The following is a 23,109-nucleotide window of genomic DNA, read 5'->3' as shown; positions in this document are numbered from 1 at the left end:
CTATTCTGGTGGAAAGAATTATACGTTCTTTTCTCTTGGGCGAATTCGCTGGGAACTAGGCACGCTGCCAGCGATAGTTCGGAGGCGAAAATTTTGCTGCTGGGATAAGAATGCCTATATTGTGACAGCCAAACTGCCTAGCTGACATAAACAAACCCGACTTCGAAAACACGTGGACTGGGCGGATCTTACTCAAATTACGGCGCGATCCTGACAGACCGCGGGAGGAGCTCCTGTTCATTCAATAACCCGGCGAGACCGTTGTAAGATAACATTTTGCAGTCAGTTCAATTTCGCATTTACCTACCTAGCGCTTTGATTTTTAAAGCGGGAATGTGGAAGATAAATCCTGTTTATAGCAAATCCAACCAAAATTAATTCATAAATATTTAATATGTGAAAAATGTAAAAAAAAAAAAAAAAGTTTACACAACCCTAAAATACATTGATATTGCAGATGACTACTTGCACAAACCATCAAGGCGTAAAACCACGATGTAACTGTTATGGAGACGAACATTGATGTGCTTGCGTGAGTTAGTAGCGAAGTTTCAAAGGATATTCCACTGATTCGTCAGGTTGTTAATCCAACATTAATAGCAGGCCACAGTATAAAGACACATAATTACGCTTTAGACTCTAGGGTTGTGGCCGATTCGATGAAATACTGGACTACAGCTTGTAAAAACCCTTAATCTTAATATTGCCTGAATGTCTTGCCAGTAAACATCGGAATGGGTGGGATCTTATTGGAGTGTCAGGAATGAGTTCCTAAGGGAGGGCGTGGAGACGAAGCGAACCGGTATTTCCTCAAGCCGGGAAAAACAGAGGCATGGGGACTGAATTCACGTGTCCGAGTGTGTTTACCAGGATAGAAGCACGTGTTTTTACGGACCAGACTCCGCCTCTACACGAGTTGCATGGAATCACGCCCCCTGAAGTAATATAACTTGACTTTGTCAAGATTACTAAATACGTTGAGCAATCTAGTCGCACATCATACTTGGAAACGCTCTCTTCAGACAGAATCAGCGTAATCTAAAAGCAGGCGCTGTAGGCAAGTTTCATTACTGATTTGGAGGTTGGTTCAGAACAAGAATTTGAGAATAATTTTGGAACATCTTCAACTTCCCAGCTTTCATTCATTCTTACCTTGGCTTAAAGACTAGCCGAGAACTTCACGGAATTTTACATCTGTTGGATGAAAAAATGTAAGTAAACGTATTTTGAACTATAGTCTTTACCATTCCTTATGTTTGTCGTTTGTTTTCGCGTTCTGTAAGAATGTGTATCAAAACCAACCAAGTGTTTCAAATTGTGAAGCTAAAATGCATTTACATCGATATCAGCAACCCTTCATGTACATTTAGCTCGGGAAGTGTACTTGATGTTTGTGACATATCTTCTCAGTTCAGCAATGGGTGCAAAATAACGACTTTAAGAAAATGTAGTCAACAACCTTTACAACTACATTTTAAATATTGCTGCATGTTACATCTTACACCGAAGAATATAGGCGTCTGTGCTTGATTTAGCCTTTTTTCAACTGAACCAGTTTTAATCGTCTTGCCTTCCTTCGTGTACTCTATTCAGATATGTAACGTTAGCTATAACACTTTGTTGATATGTTCACCAGCTATCACAATCAGAGTCGTACAAAGTTTAACTTTTCGCTTCACAAAACTCATCATAATATTCACTGAGATGGCCGATTTATTTCTTTTTTATCTCTGATCGCCGTCAAGTATGACAGTATTGCCTAAACATCTCGGTTCTGTATGTTCCTCTTTTATCAGTCAGTCGCTACTAAGTTGTTTTTGCAACGCAAGTTCTGGCCCCAGTTTGAACTTGGCCGGGTCGAGCACACGTGTGCCGAATTCACGTGGAGGGCAGAGAGCTGGGCTGGGTCGGCATTTTGTCACTAGCTCCTCTCGCCAATCACGCGACCGCCCCTCTTCCCGCCGCGCTCTTGAATTTCTGTCCCGGGTGACGGCCCGTTTCCTTGACGTCACATCCTGACAAGTTCTCAGTAAGTCTCGTAGAAGGCAGTAGTGAGACCTAGCGTGAACGCTCTCGATTCAATTTTAGAATTTCTTAGAAGGCTACTGTTCTAGTACGACGACGACTGCTACTACCCCCACTTCTTTCATAAGTCGTGATAAAGTAATAGAAAAAGTAAGCACAAGAAGACGAGAGGCACTATAAGATAAAACTGATAACAGTCCGTACCGGCATTATTTTTCGAGACATTTTTCGTTTTATGAAACTATATCCATTTTTCAATGATTGATAGTCAGCTGGGTGAAAAATAGAGTACGAGAAGCAAAATAAATGGAAATAAACTACACAAGTGGAAATGCAAAATCTCAAGCATGATGAACTTTTTTCTCAAGAGTATCAACTTAAGTTACATTTTGTGATCCTTCCTGACCTGCCAAAAAGCAAAACATATGATATATATCGTATTGGCAGAACTTGACACACGTCATGACACATGTCTGACGGATGTTATTACCTGACATGGCTGGTCCGTAATGAAACACAGGATACATTCTGTTACGTGATGTAGTTAAATGTAGTGTTTCGTGCTCTCAATCCGATAACACTGAAATGCTACCACAGAACAAGGCACGCAGTGTTTCTCCTACCTTCAGACTTATACTCTGCTCTTTATGGGTAATTTCATTTCCAGCGTCAGTGAAGATGGAAAAGCTGTAGTTTCCTATTACCCTGTTCCCTTATCTGCTGCCGCAAATAGACCTTTACCCAATCACATTTAAGTCAATGAACTGGCTGTCTGGTTGTAGAATGTCAAACTTAGGTTTTGGAGGGCTATACTGTTTTTTGTTAAAACCAACTTGCATGACTGAATTAGTCCTATTTGTTAATTTGCTATGGACATGTACATCTTTGAATTTGCAAAAATGTGATGCAGCAGAGCAACTCAGGGCAGGCCACAGGTGTAATGTGTAACCTGTGATGTGTATTCTCTGCAGAAAAAATTACAAAGAACATGATGTCTTTTACAGAAATAAAAAAGAAACTAAGGAGTTATAGGGCTAATATTAATTACTTAAACACAAAGGACCAAAAAACAGCTTATATATGGAACTTAAGGAAGATAGTTTCATATCCCTGTAAAAAATTGTAACATGCCTCTGGTACAGTGTACCCATCCACAGGTACTGCATGATTTTGACAAGTTTCTTTTAGAGAGCTGATGGTTCCTTGTAGAATTCTGAAATAATGACATTCTGAGTCTCCTATCTCTGCATATGACATAAGGAGTGTATATGCAGTGCCTTAAGCAGTTATTGTCTTTCCCTTGCCTATGTTTACAGCAGGTATTGGAATTAACTGGGTGTGTCATATATCACAACATGTTCTCTGCCACGCAGACATGTCTCTAGGTCTAAGGACATGCCTCAGACAATCATCTCAGGACATGCTGCTCTAACCCTCCCTGGAGTGTGGGGTCAGCCCTTAGTAGACTTTTTATTTTTTTCTCAGAGGAGAGTAAAAATGGTAGTGGCCTGGGCTCACCAGAAGTAGCCAATCAGATGTATTATGCAGATGAGCTGCATTGCATGGTGCGCAAATGACGTGCTTGACAAATCTAGAGGCACTCCCTCACCACATCCTTCCAGTTACTGGGCTACCCCCCCATTTCACCAGCCCATTTCCCACTAAGTACGCACAGGAAAGTCTCTGTAATTCCCCTTCAACTTCTGGTCTATGAAATAGTAACACTTTCTTGTGTGATTGCATCAGACAAAACATAGTAACCTGGAAACCAGCAATGAACTAGGAACTGAACACGATGGGATTTTACAATTTGTAAATGAAAAAATTAAAAATCTATATTGATTTTTTTAATGACTTTGGCATGCTCTTAGAAAAAAAAACATGAAAACTGAAATGTTAAAACAAAAAAGAGAACCAGTGAGGGTGAATCCCACAAGGAAGTTATTTTCATTTTCATTCTGAGACAACCCCCTGCTGTAATTAGTAGACATAAATGAATGTGAAGGGTATGAGGACATCCATGTAAATTCCAGTTTGATTTTTTTTTTTTTTTTTTTTATTAAAAACAAAGAGAACACTTCTCCTAAAAATACTTTAACCTGAAATGTGGGCTGTTCATAAAGTAGTTTGTTTAAGAGTGATTGAAGTCTTTTCTGTCATTTTCTTAACTGCTTAGTGGCCATTCTTGGGTAGGAGTTGGTCACATGCTTTCATAACCAAAGGCAGATGAGGGTAAGGAAAATACCTCATTGAGTTCCCCCTCTCCCCTGATTTTAATGCTGACCTCTAGAGGACACAAGGGCACATAGCAGGTTTATGGTAATTGCAGTTTCGCGGGACTTGTCTCTACATGTCGCTGTGGGGAATTTGCCTAGACATGTGCAAGAGTCACACTGCCCTGTGATTGCAGGCCTCTGTAACTAAGCCCCACCCACAAAATTTGCTTTAAATACTGCAAGGAACTGAAGGAGAGCATTTAAATAGTGGCGTGTTCGGAGTACCTGCATTCTACCAGCGTAGACAGTGCGACCAACGCTATGGTAAGCTGATAAATTAAGCAGTCACATCGTGGTTATGTGTCATGTGAACTAACCTGAACTATACAGTCTTGTAGAAAATGTAGATCAATTTTTAAAATTTAAAACAAAGATATGTGCTGTATGACCAAGCAAAGCCTCTCTGGTTTGAAAGTGATGACTTTGAAGGAAGAGGATCACTTAATTGTTTATACAGGATGCCATTCATTAATTTTGGTTGATTGTTATTTTGCTGCCCTTTGAGTTGATGTTCTCAGGGTTGTTTAGTTCATTAGATACGACATCAGTGTCATTTCAGGGGAAATGGAGATGGTGAATTCCATTAGGAAGGATTTCCTCTTTTGCTGCTTTCACTCTTGAGTTGAATCCCTGCTTAGTTCAGCTGAAATGTATTAGTGAGTGGGTGTGCATTAGTGAGCTCCTTGTGATTTGGCGAGAGCGTGTGAACTGCGCACTCTGCCGTGAGGATGCGGTCGTAAGTGTGTGTGTGTGTGTGTGTGGAGTGGAGCATGGGTGAGAGAAACGCTTAATCTCCTTTGGTAACTGTGCTGAGCTGAGCAGGATTGGCTGGGTCACACTGAAGTCTAACTGTGGTCTAACCGCGGTCATTCTCTTTCCTCCCCCCCCCCCTCCAGTGCAGAACCATGTCCATCAGCCTCAACAAGCGAATCCTGACAGCGCTGAGTAACGGGCCGACCCGCCGGAACTTGTTCGGCCCGGTGGACCGGGAGCAGCTCCAGCTGGAGTACCAGGACTCCCTGAGGAAGGACCTGGAGGACGCCTCCCGTCGCTGGGGCTTCGACTTCCTGACTGAGACGCCGCTCAAGGGGGGCGACTACCAGTGGGAGGGGATTTCGGGGACCAAGGTCCCAGTGCTGTACCGCTCCTGCATGGTCGGTGCGGTGGAGGTGGTGAGGCCCGGGGGGGTGTCGGGGTCGGGTGTGGGATCGGCCGCGGCCCACAGCGGCAAGGAGAACATCCCGCGCACCCCCAACAGGGACTCCCTCAAGCCCCAGAACCTGGAGACGACTCCGGAGAAAAGCCAGAGCAACAACCAGAGCAACAAGCTGAAGAGAAAACAGACCAACATTACAGGTGTGTGGGGGTGATGAGTCAGGGTGTGGGGCTGAACCTAGTGCGTGACATAATGAAAGGCAAGCAAAAAAGCACAGAACAATATGAACCATTGGAAAAGCCACAAACTTGTGAGGTAACTAATGGTGACATGAATAAATGATTTAAACTAACTTAATCTAAAATATTTTATAAAACCATGTAATTGCTCACCCTGGAGTACACTTTTTATTTTTCTTGAGGCCACCCTTCAAATGAAGTGTGTATGTAAAGTAATACTTTGAAAACTGTGCTGTCATACAGATTTTTTTTTTGGTGTGGTCATATCTTACATTTTCAGCTGCTAGCAGTCTGTTCTCTCCATAAAAACACTGTAGGGATATTATGTAATTAGTCATTCAGAAATTTCCCTCAGCTTAAGGCATTTTGGCAGCAGCAAGTTTTACTATTAGTAATAAACCGGTGAAACTATTACATTAGAGTACTTAAAACAATGACTAACACAACATACTGTCACACCCAAGTAATAATTAATATGAACACTGGCATCCTCCTATAATATCATCCACTTCAAAGGGGATTACCAGTTAAGGGCAAAGCAGGGCATGTTCATTCTTGTCTTCACCCAGTATCCAGGTGGAGGGGGGAGTCTGTGGACAGATAGTGAGTCATGTCCCATGTGCTTTACAATAAAGGGAACAAACACTTGCGTGAACAGGAATGCGGACAGGGCGTGGACATACAGTATATGATCTAATAATAATGCACAGTGTTAACTCGCTTGCCCTGTCTCTCTCCCAACAGATTTCTATCAAGCAAAACGGCGAGTGGTGGCCACACCCCGGAAATCAGGGCAGTGAGGATGGGTGCGTGGGGGGTGCGGTGTCCCACAGTACCACAGTAACACTACTGTCTCTCTCAGGAACCTCATTCCTACACAAGACTGTTGACCAACACTTTCGCTAAAAGGACTTGAACGTATTTATAAGGACAGACCAAGTTGCCTCACCTTTTTCAGTCGACATCATGTCTGTTTGCTTTGATGTAATTGCGTCTCCGCATAAAGGTCCGCAGAGCTTGGCTCTGCTCAGAGTGGCGCAAGCACTTAGCCCAAGAAGACGTCAAGTTCAAGAAGGAAGTGGATGACATTCTGTCAGAGTCAGTGTAACTGACCACCACCTGGGCCAACAGTGGCACAGCCATGCCTCTCTGGACCACCTGAAAAGCACACCGAATTTATAGTCCCAGCTACAAGCACCGAAGGCTGCAGACACCTGGCTGATCAGTCCACAGGTTTAAAAACTCATTCCCGGCATCTTCGCAGTGAAACTCCATATTGAAATAATGCTTAGCAAACAACAGATCCATGTGTGTATGTGTGCATTTAAATGTTATCAGTTTTTTTTTTTTTTTTTTTTTTTATAAAGCTTTCTATCTGGGTCTGTGGTTCACTGTCAGAAAAATTATATTGTATCCCTTGCTAGCATTTCCTGTCCAAAGTGTATTTTTGTATAAAAATCTAGCTGTTGATGACGTGTGCATTGAGATCCCAAATAATTTGCATACCTGTGCTTATATTAATATGAAATCTGCAGGAATTCAAAGGTTGTATAAGTGTGTGTCATGGCACACCTCTACAGGCACTGGTATGAAATCACACATTTGAAGAGCTGGAAAGGAGTCTTTGGCAGGTGTCACAAGTTAAGTATGCCTAAAGGAAGTCTTACCACCTGACGCCTAATAATTGTGTCGGCTGGTTTTGCAGTGAAGCACAGTTGTGAGGAAGTAAGACATCACCTGTAACTGCTTCCAGGATGAGAGGTTTTGGTTGAACGATTTCATAAGCTTTTATCAGTAACGGTTGATCAGGATCATTATACTGTTTGTTCAGTGAAAGACATAAGTAGATACTCGCAGTATTGCACATACCTGAAATGTAGCCATCTACAAGTACATACGATGCAGTCCATTAAATTCTCATGTTGGTTATTAAAAGTGGCACATATTATTAGTGTCCAAAATCATGTATGTACCAGTAGCAACTAAACAACAGGAAATTTTCTTACAGTTTATTTGAAGTACAGTGCAATTAGATACACCTAAAGTGTTTTCCCATTTTATTATAAAGTATTGGTCTATATCGGTTATTTATTGGTGTTTTAGAAAATTTTGTTTTCATAGGTAATTTGGGGGAAAATCAACTTAAAAGCTCACTGTTATGCAAAGTCTTTGAAAAGACACCGATAGCTTTGTATTGTACATGTCCCATATGCCGTGCTATGAAAATATCTGCCAGCTTTATCTCTGTGTTGCACTTGTATTTGTTAATAAATTTATAGACTATGATGCACATGTCCAACAGTATACCTTGCCGAAAGCTATAAGATATATAAAGTTGTATTTATTGTTAAATAAAACTGTAGAGTTCTTGTGTCTAATTGAAATAAGGTAATAAATTTTTATATTATCTCTACTAATGCCTTTGCCTGTTTAATGAAGTCATTTTTGTTCATAAGAAAACTGCAATATTAATAAACCATTTAGCTAAATCCCATAAGTGATTTAGGATCACAGTTTATTAGATTGAATGCCTATAGGAGCACCTGCAAAAATAAACCCATTTAAGCTCATTTTAAAAGACATACCTGTGACCAAGTGGGAAATTATCAACACAATTTAAGGTGTGCTTTTAAATAAAAAAACTACATACAGTATGTGAGGTATAATCAGAATGAAGTCACAACATATTCAGACTGCAATATAGACCACTCAAAAAAGTCTTGTAGCCAGCAAATGCATAATTTTCAGACAGATTAAGGACAAAACCTCTACTGGGACAACAGAATGTTTTCAGTTTTCTCTTTGGAGAAAACCAAACACACTTTCCTGCATGTTGAGACCCTTCTTTAACTTCTGCTTTAACAGATGATGTAGCTGATATTCTGAGAAGTAGTCTAAGGTGGGAGTTTTGATAAACACATATATATATAGTAAAGCACCATATAAAAACAGATGGAATGTCCAGTTTCTTTACCCTAGTGACAGAGGTGAGAAATGAGTGCTGAATTGCTGCATGGCCTCACACCCTCTTACCTAATAAAGGGTAACATAGTACATCAAGCCAGTGACTACTGAGGTCAAGGCCATTGGGACCTGACCAGTCAATGCACTAGGGTAGATGGAAGTGAATGAGAGTTAATGGGACCTGTCTTGCCAAGATTTTAGATGCATATGTATCCTGAGGGCTTGCTGAATGGAATGTAGGCTGTCAATAACACACTATGTTTGTGTCTGCCCCTAGGAAATAAATAGAAGCAGAGCACAGTAGCAGTAGTGGGGTATTTTCTTCACTGATTTGAACTTGTGTTTGAGAGACATTGGCATGGATTGAAACACTGGAGTGGAATGACAGTGTTGTACAACACAGTGCAAAAAAGTTAAAGAACAGAACTGCAAAATCCATTGCTTGGCTACATGCTGAAAATGACCTGGGATGAATTGAAAATGCATTGGTTGTTGGCTGCTATTCAGAAACAGAGTGAAACAACTATTAAATCAATCAATTATATCAATCCTTACGTTCCTTATTTGGTTTTCTTGCAGAATCAGTGGAAGGACTTGCTGGAACTCGGATAGCTGATCTAACGCATCTGTATTAGAATTCTCATTTGTCCCAATGGGCAGTTCATGAAATTTCCACAGGATATCCATGCTTGTTCCTGAGATAATTATTCTGGTAAGGTACCCATTTGCTGGAGGAAAGTCTCTAATTACCCACATCAATTAATATTTGACTGGTAGGATTATGTAAATGCATGGCTTCAGGTCAAGGTAACAATTAATGTGGGAAAGTCATGGTAGTTTTCCATTTAAAGTCAAGGACTCAGGTAAGGGTAAGGTAAGGTAGGCTAGCTGGACAGCTATGATAGCTAGCTAGGTATAATAAGAGACGCTGTAAAGGCTTCATTGAGTCTTCACTGGACTAAAATCCTCCACCATTCTCATTTTGCTGTCAGAACCACCAGTTGGCAGGACTTGAAGGCAAACAGAAAATGTTTACAAAATAAAAAACTTATGTTCTAGGGAGATGCCTACCATTGGTGATTTTAGACTCTTTTTAGGGGTGCTCAAGCACACCTAAATTTCATCTCAGCGCCCCTAAAAAACTCATGTTACTTACCAGTAATTCATTAGAAGTATTATTGTTGTAAATTAAAATATCATATATAGAAAAATATTAATGTATGAATTGTTATCCAGTGAAATGAGTGATTTAGCAGGGGGGTGGAACACTTTTGCAAGGCACTATATGCATGTCACATTCTCATTAGGGGCTGAGCCCCCCTAAAGGTCTGGTCGCCCCTGGCCATTGCCTACTGCGCGCTTATTGGATGAAGAGATCACGTGCAATTCTTATTAGAAACATTATAATATACAGCCTTATTATTTCACTATTTTGCCGGAATGGCAACAAACGTGCGGTCAGTTACAGGGATATATAGGGATAGTAAGTGAGGCTACCTGAAGGTTATCGTTTGACATGCAAATCTAAATGAGGCTAAAAATGAATTGTGCATTATCAGGAAAAAAATCAACAAGTAGCTGAACATGAAACCTGGGAGAGGTGCTGGATATACGCACATATTAAGAGAAAACAACACTTCCAGGACCTGTTCATAACAGCTCGCTATATTCAACTTCTCCTGAGCTTTCTTGTCTCGTGGTCCGTTTGTTTTATTTGTCTTTAATGAGACAGTAACAATAGCTGATTTTGATTAATCGGAATATTTCATATACAGACGCAGTCTGTGTCCTCAAAAGATCTCATCTGTCGTGGGCAAATGAACCGGCCGGGTCACTTAAAAAACATGTCAGGACAGTTACGCGGCAGCTGATGAGTTGGCAGCGTTTATCAAAATTCCTCCAGCTTCCGGCACATTACCTTATCGTCACACTCGGTCTAATTTCCCATGGCTTTCCTTCCGACCTTCCTCATTCATCAACCACCCCCCATGTCAGGCAAAATTTAAAAGAGCCCCCCCCCCCCCCCCCCCCCCCCAATTCCGCCCAACACAGAGACACACACCACACCCTGTGCCTCAGTCCCAATTCCTTGGCACCCCTGAGAATGGCATCTCACCAGGGGCAAGCAAGCGAGGAGCAAGGCTTGCACAATGAGATATGTAGGATCATTGAAAATAGCAACTGGAATGGATGGATTTTCCATCGTAGACGTGATCAACCCAAGCTGTTTTAAGCTCTGTGGTAATTGATCAAACACTTCAGTTATGCAGCGTTTTTTTGGGCGAGGTTAAACCATTTTCGGAACGCTGCAAAGCAAAATACAGCAGAACGGGAGTGCGATTGACTCCCGTTATCCCTGTGCCAGCTCTCTCACATAAACACACTCAAACGCGTCCCTTTTTTGAGGCCACGTTGTACTAATAGAGTTTAGAGATGAGAGCCCCTAAGTACCCCTTCCGTACAGCCCCATCCCCCCTCCATATTCGTCCTCCCGGCTCACAGGAGCACCTGCACGCGTGCGCAAGTAGCTCTTTCAGCACCCCCCCCCCCGCCCAAAAAAAAAAACCACGCACGCATACACACACACTCCGTCCATCCTCTCCGCTTCAAGACAGCACTGGTGTGGAAGACCAGATCAGCTTTTATTCCATCTGTCGGGGAGAGAAAGAGAGAGTGAGAACAAGCGAGTGAGAGAGAGAGAGGGAGAAAGGGGGAGAGCAAGGGAGCGCGAGCAAGCAGCAGACACTGCAAACATGCTGCGTGTAAACAATGGCACATGAGGCTCTTTCAGACGTAAGGGAAGACAGAAGGGGGTGTTTTGGGGAGGGGGGTCTCGTGTGATCGCGGGGGATATGGGAAGAAGGATGGGTCCAGCTGACAGCCCCCAACGGCGAACGGCAGTCCGGGATTAAACAGTATGGTAACGTTTCCAGAACGATCCATCGCCGTCCGTATCACTCCGTCTATTTCTGTGCTTCATTCCTCTCCGAAAAATCTTATTTATTTATTTACATTCCGCCGTGCATGCGTCTGAACGAAAATGAAGTCATTGATATCAGCCCCATCTTCTGCCTCAGTCATCGTTCGGCATCTCTCTCTCCCCCTCTCGCTCTGTCTCTCTCTCTCCTGCCCGCTTGTCTTCTTATCCTCTATTTGTTTATTTTAGGTTTGGCCCTTGATTATACCTGTATTGTCAGTTTCCACTCGCAGCTGTCATTTGTCATGCTTTTGCAGAGATGCCAGCGGGTATTATTTCCTCTCCGGCGATCCAGTAATACGATTTGTCACCGCCGAAAATTCTCTTTGTTTTGACGGAGGGGATCGGGGATAAAAATGAATTCATGGAAAGCTCTTCAGGCATGCAGACTGGAAGGCTTAGTTTATTAATGAATCCACACATTAATTAATCTCTACATTGGCGTTTTATCGGCACCTTCCTTCTAAAACTGTTTACCCACTTCGCATACCGCTCACTAACAGCCCCCGACATTTAGACTGTTTTTATACTTTTATAAAAATTCCCTAGAGAATAATTATTAAAAAAAACTGATGTTGGCCTAGAGAAAAAAATAGGACACGGCTGTAAGGATTTAACTGTCATCCTGCGCCTGGCTGGTACACTGTCCTGCAGGGATTTCAAGTGGCTTACTGTACAGGAAGTATTTACGTATAGTGAAGCCTGGTATTGCTTCGTGATGGTCCCAGGCATCTCCTGTCACAGATTTCTTGGATTGCATGTATTAATCATATCTGTGTTTAAGGTTTTCCAAGTCAGGAATGCTAGGTTAATGTACGCCTGAAATGAAAATAAAGAGGGGAGCACTGAAGTTGCTTAGGGCGCCCCTTTGTTTTCATTGTATTAACAGGGCTTCGAGTTATTTTGGGGGCATCCCCAGCATTGTTAGGGTTATGGAAAGGCCATGGAATTAGATGATCCTTGACGTCTGATTATTTGTTTTCTTCATATTTTTTTAGAATTATAAGAGGGGAACACAACAGATAAGCACTTCAAGCTAAAATTTCAAGAAGGCACTCTCGCAAACTGAAACATTTTACATGTTATATGTGCATATTTTTTCACTGCTGGGGTTATCAAATGTAATTGTTTTACTTTGCAAGTGTTCAAAGTAGGGCATATTTCAGAGTGAAAACGCTGAGACGGTGATCCGCAGTTGCAGGTGCATTTGTTTGTTAGACAGCGGTGGGTAATTACTTCAGTGAGATGCAGTGAGATTGTGGGCGGGGATAAATAAAGAGATGTCATTATGAATATTTGTCCTAAAATAGAACATATAACGACGTTTCAAGGAAGCACTCCAGGGTTGAAGAGCAGTGAAGTGAAGTCCCTGAATAATGATGACAGCGTGATATCGCCAGTGTCCTAGTTGTGCCAGGGGTTCAGAGCCGTCCAGATTATTCAGAACCAGGACATGTCAGACTGAGGCCACCACAAAAACATGAGTTTGGCTGCATTTACAGGTGGAGAAAACCGTGGGTCCAAGAACACAACTTTGCGAGACACTACATTTAACTTTGGTTTCACATATAATAAGGAAGAGAATCAGAGGAGGTAGAATCTGTCTTCTTTGTGTTTTTCATGAGCATCTCATGAACTTGGTATTAATTTTTCAATAATTGGTATTGAAGGAATACATGTGTATGTCTTGCTTTATCGTTCATCTCATCAAATGAAATAAGTGTTTGAAAATGTAACTAATATTAGTAACGTATGAATTTTAAAAATAATCATTGAAAATAAACTGTCTTTATCAATCTACTACAACATTCATTATTGCATTATTTTCAATAACCATAAGTGACCAATGAAAAGCTGATCATAATTCCAGCCTCATCACCAAATTATGTAATATTGTGTACCTGCATAGAAGTTAAAATGTATGTACTTCACTTAAAGTGTAATCCATTGCTTTGATGTGGATAATACTGAATATTGAATATTATATTAACATTCTCTAGATTAATTGGGAAAAGTAGCCATGTATTTTGAAGCAATAATAATAACAATAACAAGACTAAGCATACAAAGAAGACTTTGACTAACTCTGACTGACTAACTGACTAACTTTGACTACTAATAATGATAATAGTGAAAAAAGACCAAACAAAATTTTCCAAAGAATGGGACACCATGTATGGGAAGCAACAGGTTAGATTGCTTACATCATAGAATTAATCTGTTTTGTTCAATGACATGAATCAGCGATTGTAAGGCTGTGAGGCATCTGTGGATCTGCGGTAGAGTGTACACACAGTGTGCCCTAAATGAGCAAAAATATCAATTATGTGGTGCAAGGGAAATAAATCCAGAACCCTCGTGGAAAGCGCTGGTACCTTTTTATTTTTAGATGTTCAAATTTTAAAATGGCCTAATTTAAGCACAGCCTGTAACCCATTTCCTGTAACTATAAATATAGTTTTTTGACATCAACAGCGCATGAGAGTTTGGATCCCAGTTCTGTGCAATGGGGCGGTCTGACCGCTAAGGGCTTGAAGACTGGCTTTTTGCTTTTGAGGTATTTTTTTCTGACGTGCCCCGTCCGCACTCTCTGTCGCCCCCTTCCTCAGCTGGATAAGGGGGAGGTGAGCACTCTGGGGCTGCCTCCCACCTCGGGCCATGGCGGCTCTGACGGGAACATAAGCTTGGACGCGGCCGAGGCCCCTGACCCCCAGCGGACGCGGGCGGCCGTCGACCACCTGCAGCAGAAGATCCTGAAGGTCACGGAGCAGATCCGTGTGGAGCAGGAGGCGCGCGACGACAACGTGGCCGAGTACCTGAAGCTGGCCCACAACGCCGACAAGCAGCAGGCCGCCCGCATCAAGCAGGTCTTCGAGAAGAAGAACCAGAAGTCGGCCCAGAGCATCGCCCATCTGCACAAGAAGCTGGAGCACTACCACAAGAAGCTGAAAGAGATCGAGCAGGTGAGCAGAGCCCACGGGGGTTGCTTTACACCCCTCTCTCAGTTTTCTCCAGCTGTGTGACATTTGCGCAGTCATACCAGTTAGCTGCATTTGCCAGATTGTTACAGGCAGTGGATTTTTGATTTTTCATCAAGATTAAATCCACAGAAGTAGCCAAAATGTCCTTTGTGGAGAAATGGGTCAAAGCTTTGTTAAATTCTTGCTCACATTAAAAGGAAGTTTTTCTGGTCGTTTTCCAGAGTACACTTTTTTGGTGCACTGAGGTTGCTTGTCTTGCTGGTCTCATGCCCCGTCGATTTGTCAGGTGCCTGCGAGTTGCTCAGATGATGTCAGCAGAGTTGCACCAATCCACTGAGCGCCCGCTCCACTGTAGTGCACTGTGTGACTTCTACTGTGAAGTGGCTGCATGCAGAATTGCATTTGTCTTGCCTCACTGCTCCTGTGCAAGTGCAGATGTTGTAGCGGTGAGATGAGTCTAGTATGCAGACAGTAATTCCGAAATATCGTTGTGTAAAAAATGGGAAACAAACATGATTAGATAGATAGATTGACAGATAGACAGATGCAGTTAAAAACTTCTGGGTAGCCAAGTGAGATCCAGCTTCTTATGTTATATTTTGGTGCACATGGACAGGGAGTTTTTCCAGTTGGGTAACATTCTTACATTAGTTGACTGCGTTCAGTAATTTATGAGCAGTGAATCATCTATTTTTTAAAAAAATCTGTGAATTTTTCATGCAGAAGCAGTAACATTACATTTCAGTAGCAGACATTTTTATCCAGGGCAACCCTGCATACTTACCTGGAGTTACAACAGCGGTGCCCCAACAGGGAGTTGAACCAGCAACTTCTGCATTACAAGCCTCGTTCTATAGCAAAACACCATACTGCTGTCCTAAGTTAGGAACTCTCAGTGGCGTCGTTAGGTCCGATCATTCGGGGCTATAACCTCGAATATTTTTAGCCTAGCCCCGAATATTTTCACCCTGAAAAAGGAGATTTTTTTTGCAAAACAACAGACAGACTGTGTAACAGAGCGGAACTTGACTTGCAGTGTCCAAAGGTGTGATAATATTTATTTATTATAAAGGTAGATACTACTCCTGTGTGGTCAAGTGGGTTCCGGTGTTATGAACTCTTATGCTACAATCTTGCTCCCGTGCCCCCCTCTCTCTGCAGAATGGTCCTGCTCGGCAGCCCAAGGATGTCCTGAGGGACATGCAGCAGGGGCTGAAGGACGTGGGCGCCAACGTGCGGGCGGGGATCAGCGGCTTCGGGGGCGGGGTGGTGGAGGGGGTGAGGGGGGGCGTGTCAGCTCTCTCCCACACGGCCGTGGTCTCTAAGCCGCGCGAGTTCGCCAGCCTCATCCGCAACAAGTTCGGCAGCGCCGACAACATCGCCCAGCTGAAGGACACGCTGGAAGACCGGCAGCCCGAGGACGCGCCCACGCCCCGCGCCCTCAGCGGCAGCGCCACGCTCGTCTCCAGCCCCAAGTATGGCAGCGATGACGATTGCTCCAGCGCCTCCTCCGGGTCGGCTGCCGGGAGCAACTCCGGGGCCGGCCTGGGCCCCGCCGCCGGCAGCCCCAAGTCCGGCGCACTGGACGGCCACCACCACCACCACAGCTCCTGGGACGCCCTGCTGGAGGCTCTGCAGGAGATCAAGGCCAGCCAGGGCCACCTGGAGGACGCCATCGAGGACATGAAGGCGCAGCTGCAGAGCGACTACTCCTACATGACCCAGTGCCTCCAGGAGGAGAGATACAGGTAGTGGTTGGGGCGGAGGCGGGTGTGGGCTGCTCTGTGTTACTGCCGAGCGCCCTCTCTAAGGCTCTCCCTTTTCCGAGCAGGTACGAGCGCCTGGAGGAGCAGCTCAACGACCTGACGGAGCTGCACCAGAACGAAATGACCAACCTGAAGCAGGAGCTGGCCAGCATGGAGGAGAAGGTGGCCTACCAGTCGTACGAGAGAGCAAGAGACATACAGGTGAGAGGAGGGGTGGGTCAGCTGGATTTCACAGTGCTCAGCTTATCGTTTCAGCGTGGGGCCTCATCCACCCCACAGCCTTGGTAACCGGCTCTGCTGTTGCTTTATGTACATTTAGAAACAGTTTATGTGAAAGGCTTCATACTCTCCTCCGTCACACCTGATTTCACGAAATTCGTTGCTTTCTCTGGAGCTATCACTAGGGGGAAGCAGTACAGCACATCTCCTTTTTTGTTGCCAAAGATAAAGACATCAGGTATTATTCCTTTTTATGGTTTATTTCAAATTCAGTTGTTCAGGTCAGTTATTTCCCTTGTTCAAACAAAGCCTGGGACAGGTCATTAGGGAATATTCTCTTAATTTTATTTTCACCAGGACCAAAGAAGTAGACTGAAGAAATAACATGAAATATGTTGTACCATTAAAATAGGAAGTACTGTGCTGTATTTACTTTACTGACTGAGAGATGCGATATAATTAATTTCTTTAAGAACATGTAAAACAAATTAAATATGGAATAAGTGCTGCTGTCAAATAATTTGTAACATGTTTTTACTGTCTTTTTTCATTCTGGAAAAATGACTCCCTGTTAAATGATTTTCATAGATGAGCAAAAATCTACGTCATTATTCTATCCTGCATAAAGATGGTTGCTCTGTAAAAATACGGTTTTATATTTTTAATGAATTACAACCAGAAATGTAAAATTTCTTTATGGATACAGAAGCAATCCCACCATGTGAATGCAATACCTAGTGAAAATTATCCACAGCCCCACAGACAATATAGGGAATCCTGGCAGTAATGGTATTATTTCATGCTTAAATTCGCAAGTGTTACACCATGAAATATCCCCACTGACACTGCGCTAGAGGGAACGCCAACTTATTGCGTACAGATGTAACGTATAATACGCTGTGACGGGAGAATTTCATGTTTACTTCAACAAAGAGATGAAAGCCATTGCCTTAGCCAGCAGTTCAAAGGTCAAGAGGTACCCCACTGTGGGCCCATATCAATTACAAACTATTTCTAAGCACTGGGAATAGGATAGAAAATTCTTTGATTCTTTCTTTATTTAAAAATTTGGTCTTCAGGACAAAGCTGCTTTTTATGCCACGTCTTGTTTTTCAAGGGGTTGTTAAGATTAATTAAAAGCCTTCTCTGCTTGAAACTCTTCAAGCGGAGCCATTATGCATCCAGCCATTAAATGCTTTGAGATGCACACATCTGAATAGTGCTGAATGACATTAATAAAATTTTTATCATAATAAGGCTTTTTAGGGCTCAAGAGCAGTTTTCAATTAGCAGGGTGTGGAACGCTCATGTTGGACTCTTTGATTGGTTGGAACGGTTTTAGCATGTGATTGGCTGATTCACTGTCTCTGTTTACTGCATCTGTTTGTCCCTTGCCTGTGACCCTTCCCCCCACTCTCTATTTCTGGCTCCCCTGGCCGCGTTGATCTCTGCGTGTGCGAGTGCATCTGGCCCCCTGTCGGCCTGAGAGACGTGCCTCCTGTCTGTGTCTACGCAGGAGGCGGTGGAGTCGTGCCTGACGCGCATCACCAAGCTGGAGCTGCAGCAGCAGCAGCAGCAGGTGGTGCAGCTGGAGGGGGTGGAGAACGCCAACGCCCGCGCTTTGCTGGGCAAGTTCATCAACATCATCCTCACCCTCATGGCCGTGCTGCTGGTGTTCGTGTCCACGGTGGCCAGCTTCATCACGCCGCTGATGAAGACGAGGGCGCGGGTGGGGTCCACCGTGCTCCTGGTGCTCCTGCTGGTCTCCCTCTGGAAGCACTGGGACTTCCTGGAGCGGTGGCTGCGGCCTGGGTGAGCGCGGAGGAGGGGCCTCCCCCCCCCCCCACCCCCCACCCCCCTCCCCCCCCAGCCCGAGAGACTCGGAGAGGATGGATCTGCGAGGATGGAGAGGATCAGAAAGGACCGTCAGAGAGAACCGCAGGAAAAACCTTCTCACCTCGGGGGCTTTCCGGCTTCCCTTTCCCAACTTTACCACTCATCCATGGCTTAGCAAACTTTTGCTCCTTTGCCACTGGGCTTTCAGTAGAGGGCATGCAATAAATTTGAGATTCTGGCATCTTGCCCTTTACAAGAAAAGATTTTGAGATGCCTCAAGCACCTTTGAACTGTAGATGTGGAACAGGCCAGATACGGGAGGGAGGGGTACCATAAAAGGTGTGGTGGCAGGCATTTGGTGTTGATGAGGTAGACTGAGCAACTCTCCGTCTGGTTGCTTGGCAACCCCCTGGACTCCTGTACGTCACCACACAGAAAAAAAAGCCTGTGAATGCAGTCAATGCACTCCCCACAATATTTTTTCAGTAACGAATTCTGATTATTTTAATTATCAGGCTAGTTTTCCCACTTTTGTGTTTAAAGATAGCATGATTGCTTGAAAGTACTTTTAGATTACTGATATTAATCTTTTATTACTAAATAGTGCAGAAAGTCAAATCATAGCTGTGTTGATAATGCTGGAACAGTCAGTCAGCTCTCAAAGATTAACATGTCAGCCTGTTATTCACTATCCAGCTTCCCTTCCTTCCTCTAATCTAAATGTGTCCCTGTCCAAAGACAGACTGTAGAAAAGATTTGCTTAATTGTTAATTCAGTGATGCAGACAGGCACCGAAAAGTACTTTCATTCTGCCACACAACTGAGACCCGTTGTCCCATGGGAACACTAATGTTTACATTGATAGCCTGTCTGTGTTGTGGCAAAATGGCTTCCAGCATCTTAAAAGAGCTCACCTTCTCCTGGTGTTGCATATTATGCTGGCACATTATAATCGCTTACACTAAGGCCGCACAATTACCTCGACCAGGGGGGAAACTCTAATATAATCTTAAGTGCTGACTGCTTTTGGGCTGGGTAGCTGGTATTCTGCGATCTGCACAGACGAACCAGGTTCACAGCAAACTGCTTTTATCCTTTTGTGTCTGCATTACAAACAGCTCAAAGTTTTGTTTACCTTGTTGCTAAACGGTAAGCTCGTTTTCCCCTTTAAACCTTTTACCTCGAACGGCCCGCGCTCAAATCGGAGTACGCTTTTTTGTTCCATTAACGAAGACAACAAAACTAGTTGGTACATCGATTGACTCTTATGTCTGTTACTATAACGCGATTTATTTTATTTTTTGACGAATCAGATGGCAATGCACTTGGGAGTTTTCTCCAAGACTCAAAAATAGACCGTCATTTTGACACAACTGTATTTGTTTACCACATAGGTAGTGTAAAGGAGAATTAAGAAGAAAACTGCATCAACTCAAATTTTTTGGGACGTGTGTCCACATTTTTCACCAGCTTCCTAATCCGACATACCTGTGTCATGTTCCTTTTAAATAGGCTCAAGATCACTATGGTGTGACGTGTCATAAAATACTAGCAGTGGATGCTAATTATACCGCAATAAAAATCAGCCTGCCTGTGTTCTTCGCTGGGTCTCACACGCCTCATTCGGTGAGCACTGCGGAAAGACTCCAAACAGAAAACTGACATTGCGCGCTTGTCATGAGCCGAAATGCAATAGAACTTTTATTCAGCTACCACCTGTTTTTTTTTTACCCCCACCTGTTGTGCATTGATTATTTTTATGCTTTACCTTGATTTTTTTTTTTAATTCTATGCCGTGTTGATAAAATTGTAACACATGGACACAATCTCAATAAAAATGTTTTTTTTTTTTTTTGCCTCGCTAAACTTAATAAGGCAACGGACTGCAATGAGGCTGTGTACTCTAGACACTCTAAAGAATAATGCACTAATAATCCACAGCAATTTTGTAGACTACACACATACTGTACAATTGTTACAGCGAGCAGTCTGTTATGATCAAAATGGCTAAAAACTAGTGGTTAAGGACATAACGGCAGACATTAAGTAAATATTGGTATTTTATACTCTTGACCTTCGTGAATTACTGTGAAACAGTGGAATAGATGCTTGACTTTTATCTATTTCTCAATAAGTACAGATGTTTATCTGTGAAATATTAGAAAACTGTTGAAATGCATACATCACTGTGACCGCTGGGGTGCTGTGTGGGACAGTAGTAGACATTTCTATGATCGAACTTCAGTAGAGGAGTTTTCATATAAAGCTGACGCACGTTCATGTATGGGTTGATACTCATACATCCGTTTACAATTGTGTGATGCCAAGCCAAGCTTTGCCCTTTTGGGCCAGTAGGGGGTTAATATCTTCAGATCATCAGTGCAATCTGATCAGAGCTGTTTACATACCACTCTGAAGGATTTTTGATTTAACTCACATATGCCCATTCCCTGCCACATCCACTTAAGGTGTAATGTAATATTGCCGGAGTCAAATCCAGCGCACAGTAGCACAGTGGGAGGTTTCATTTGGTCCCTGATTGGATTGTTCCGGCCTTTTCAGACTGCTGTATGGAAACCCTTCTGCTGAAGTGCTGATTGATATGATGATGAAACTCATGCATGTAAATGAGGGGTCTCCATGGATGCAACAGCCAATTGGGTGTACCAATGTCTGTAGTCAAGGAAGGCTGCATGTTTTATTTATGAAACTGTCATTTTTCACAGGTGTAGATGTGATGAATTTGAATATTTGGTTTTAGCACTGTATTTTCAGGACATGCTCAATGAAGAAGGGACGTTTTTTTTTATAACACATCTGCTGGCATTTCATGGCAACGACACCTTGCCAACTTTTGTTCTATATAATTGTTTAGCTCCTAGCTGCTAGAATACCATGCAAAGCTTGTAAATGCACACAGCTTGCAAAAGTGGCATCGTCAATAACATTTATGTCTCTCTGTACACGCTCATGAGGCCATCATCCTTTTAGTTTTTTAACTGTTGGGTCCTTCGTCTTTTACCAAGATCTGAGTTACTGGACTAGCAGAGAATGCTAAGCATTGACAATTCAAGGTAGTTATGAGAAAGGGTGATTTAAACAAATGAATGTTTGAAGCAGACAGGGTTCCAACTCTGATGCTTTTCAGGGGTGTTGGGGGCCCCTTTCACATTGGAGAAAAGCCAGCAGTGCCAAACGATCAACTGTGCAAGTTGACATCATGAATTATATGAATTATACTCAGCTGACCAAGTTGTATTATTTTACTATTTCACAAATGCCACAGAAGTCATGTAACACAAATACTGTTGGTGGATATAAAGTGAAATTTGCTGGTCTGTATTCGGGACAAAAATAGGTGGTTTTGATAATGCTGTCTGCTTTCTATGCGCATGAATAGGCCTTAAAGTTCACCTAGGGTTGTTCTCTAAACGAAAGTGATGCTAGATTAGACATACTATACGAAACAATGCTTAATCATCAGCATTGCACAAGCCACTTCGTTTGTCTATGTTTAGGACATCCTATCACAGATTCTTCCTAGGTTTAAAGTATAATTATTAGATTATTATAATGTGTAATATTATTATATGTAATTGGAACTTTAAAAGGTAAGATTTTTCAGAGAGCCACTCTAGGTGCCCTTTAACTTAAGAGTTATATACACCTACAATACATTATAAAAGAGGATATTTTGAATGTAGCAGAAAAAATATGAATATTTTAAAGTACAGAATATTTAATGACGGAATGGAGCTTGTACCACTTTGGTGGTATTTATAACTGGAGCTATTCAGCTGAACAGAATGTATTTAACTGTATGGGGTTTATGATGAGTATGACTGTGTGAAATTTTACCTGGCTGGTCTTTCCTGTAAATAAACTGGGGCAAAGTACTGTATCTCTAACCCATGAGCACCCCCTGGTGGCCAAATGTCAAGTGTCCGTGTATTTTGCTTGAACACTTTATTTTGTCTGGAGTGCTTAATCTTGTTTTGTTCTTGTCTTTGGATATGAAAGTGGCACTTTGTCATAGGCATCCTTTTTTAAGATGTAGTTTTTAGAACAATAAAAATGAAAAACGAAAGCTTGCTGTTTTGGAGGTGACTTAAAAATATACCGGATAACTATTCAGCGCGAAAGAGAAAAATGTAAGGACACCATGTAAAATATGCTGATGCCTTTCGGATGCATTTCCATTTTGTACCAGGTGGTGGGTCACCACAGTCACATCTAATGGAAATGGTTGATTAAGATATGTTGTCCAACAGCATGAGCTGTGGATGCAATTGACAGACGACTTAGACATAGGACCTAATCGAATCACACACGTCACACCCTTGCTATAATGTCCTGTATTATTTCCTGCTGCTCTGAAATCACTGTGGCAGTAATTTGTACTAATGGCTGTGCATTCTGTGTTTATTAACATATGCAGTTGTGTTGTGTCACAAGCACAAGTGCAGCTGCACACCAGCCAGCCTGCCATCAGCTGCCGGTTCTACTTACTATACAACTGAGTGTGAACAAAAGTGGCTCAAATGTAGTTACAAGCCCTTTACTCTAGGGCTTGATGTAGTCATCCCATACTACGCAGAATTTGGACAGTTAGGACACACCACAGGATACAGATAGATAAAACAAGCCAGGAAAACATGCCAAGAAATGGA

General features: G+C 42.7%; 2 protein-coding genes across 3 annotated transcripts; both read left to right on the top strand.

Moving 5' to 3' along the window:
• Positions 1–988: 988 nt before the first annotated feature.
• On the top strand, positions 989–7,051 carry cdkn1a (cyclin-dependent kinase inhibitor 1A). 2 transcript variants are annotated; one of them, XM_036531510.1, is made up of 3 exons: positions 989–1,211; positions 5,198–5,657; positions 6,441–7,051. In XM_036531510.1, exons 2-3 carry the CDS (start codon positions 5,207–5,209, stop codon positions 6,494–6,496), a joined length of 507 nt encoding a protein of 168 aa, XP_036387403.1. In that variant the 5' UTR covers positions 989–1,211; positions 5,198–5,206; the 3' UTR covers positions 6,497–7,051. The 2 variants fall into 2 exon arrangements, with proteins under 2 accessions (XP_036387403.1, XP_036387402.1); XM_036531509.1 differs by lacking the exon at positions 989–1,211 and adding an exon at positions 4,519–4,565.
• Positions 7,052–11,260: 4,209 nt separating this feature from the next.
• On the top strand, positions 11,261–18,441 carry tmcc2 (transmembrane and coiled-coil domain family 2). Its single transcript, XM_036531378.1, has 5 exons — positions 11,261–11,580; positions 14,247–14,600; positions 15,780–16,366; positions 16,450–16,585; positions 18,120–18,441. Exons 1-5 carry the CDS (start codon positions 11,578–11,580, stop codon positions 18,417–18,419), a joined length of 1,380 nt encoding a protein of 459 aa, XP_036387271.1. The 5' UTR covers positions 11,261–11,577; the 3' UTR covers positions 18,420–18,441.
• The last annotated feature ends 4,668 nt before the right edge of the window (positions 18,442–23,109 follow it).

This window comes from Megalops cyprinoides, chromosome 6 (assembly GCF_013368585.1).
Source record: "Megalops cyprinoides isolate fMegCyp1 chromosome 6, fMegCyp1.pri, whole genome shotgun sequence".
NCBI lineage: Eukaryota > Metazoa > Chordata > Actinopteri > Elopiformes > Megalopidae > Megalops > Megalops cyprinoides.
Note: the sequence above shows the minus strand (reverse complement) of the source record. Positions and strands in the feature narration are given on the sequence as shown.

Coding starts and splice junctions, on each gene's coding strand:
- cdkn1a (XM_036531509.1), top strand. Junction 5,658..6,440: donor AAAACAGACCAACATTACAG/GTGTGTGGGGGT, acceptor CTCTCCCAACAG/ATTTCTATCAAGCAAAACGG.
- tmcc2 (XM_036531378.1), top strand. Junction 16,367..16,449: donor CTCCAGGAGGAGAGATACAG/GTAGTGGTTGGG, acceptor TTTTCCGAGCAG/GTACGAGCGCCTGGAGGAGC. Junction 16,586..18,119: donor AGAGAGCAAGAGACATACAG/GTGAGAGGAGGG, acceptor GTGTCTACGCAG/GAGGCGGTGGAGTCGTGCCT.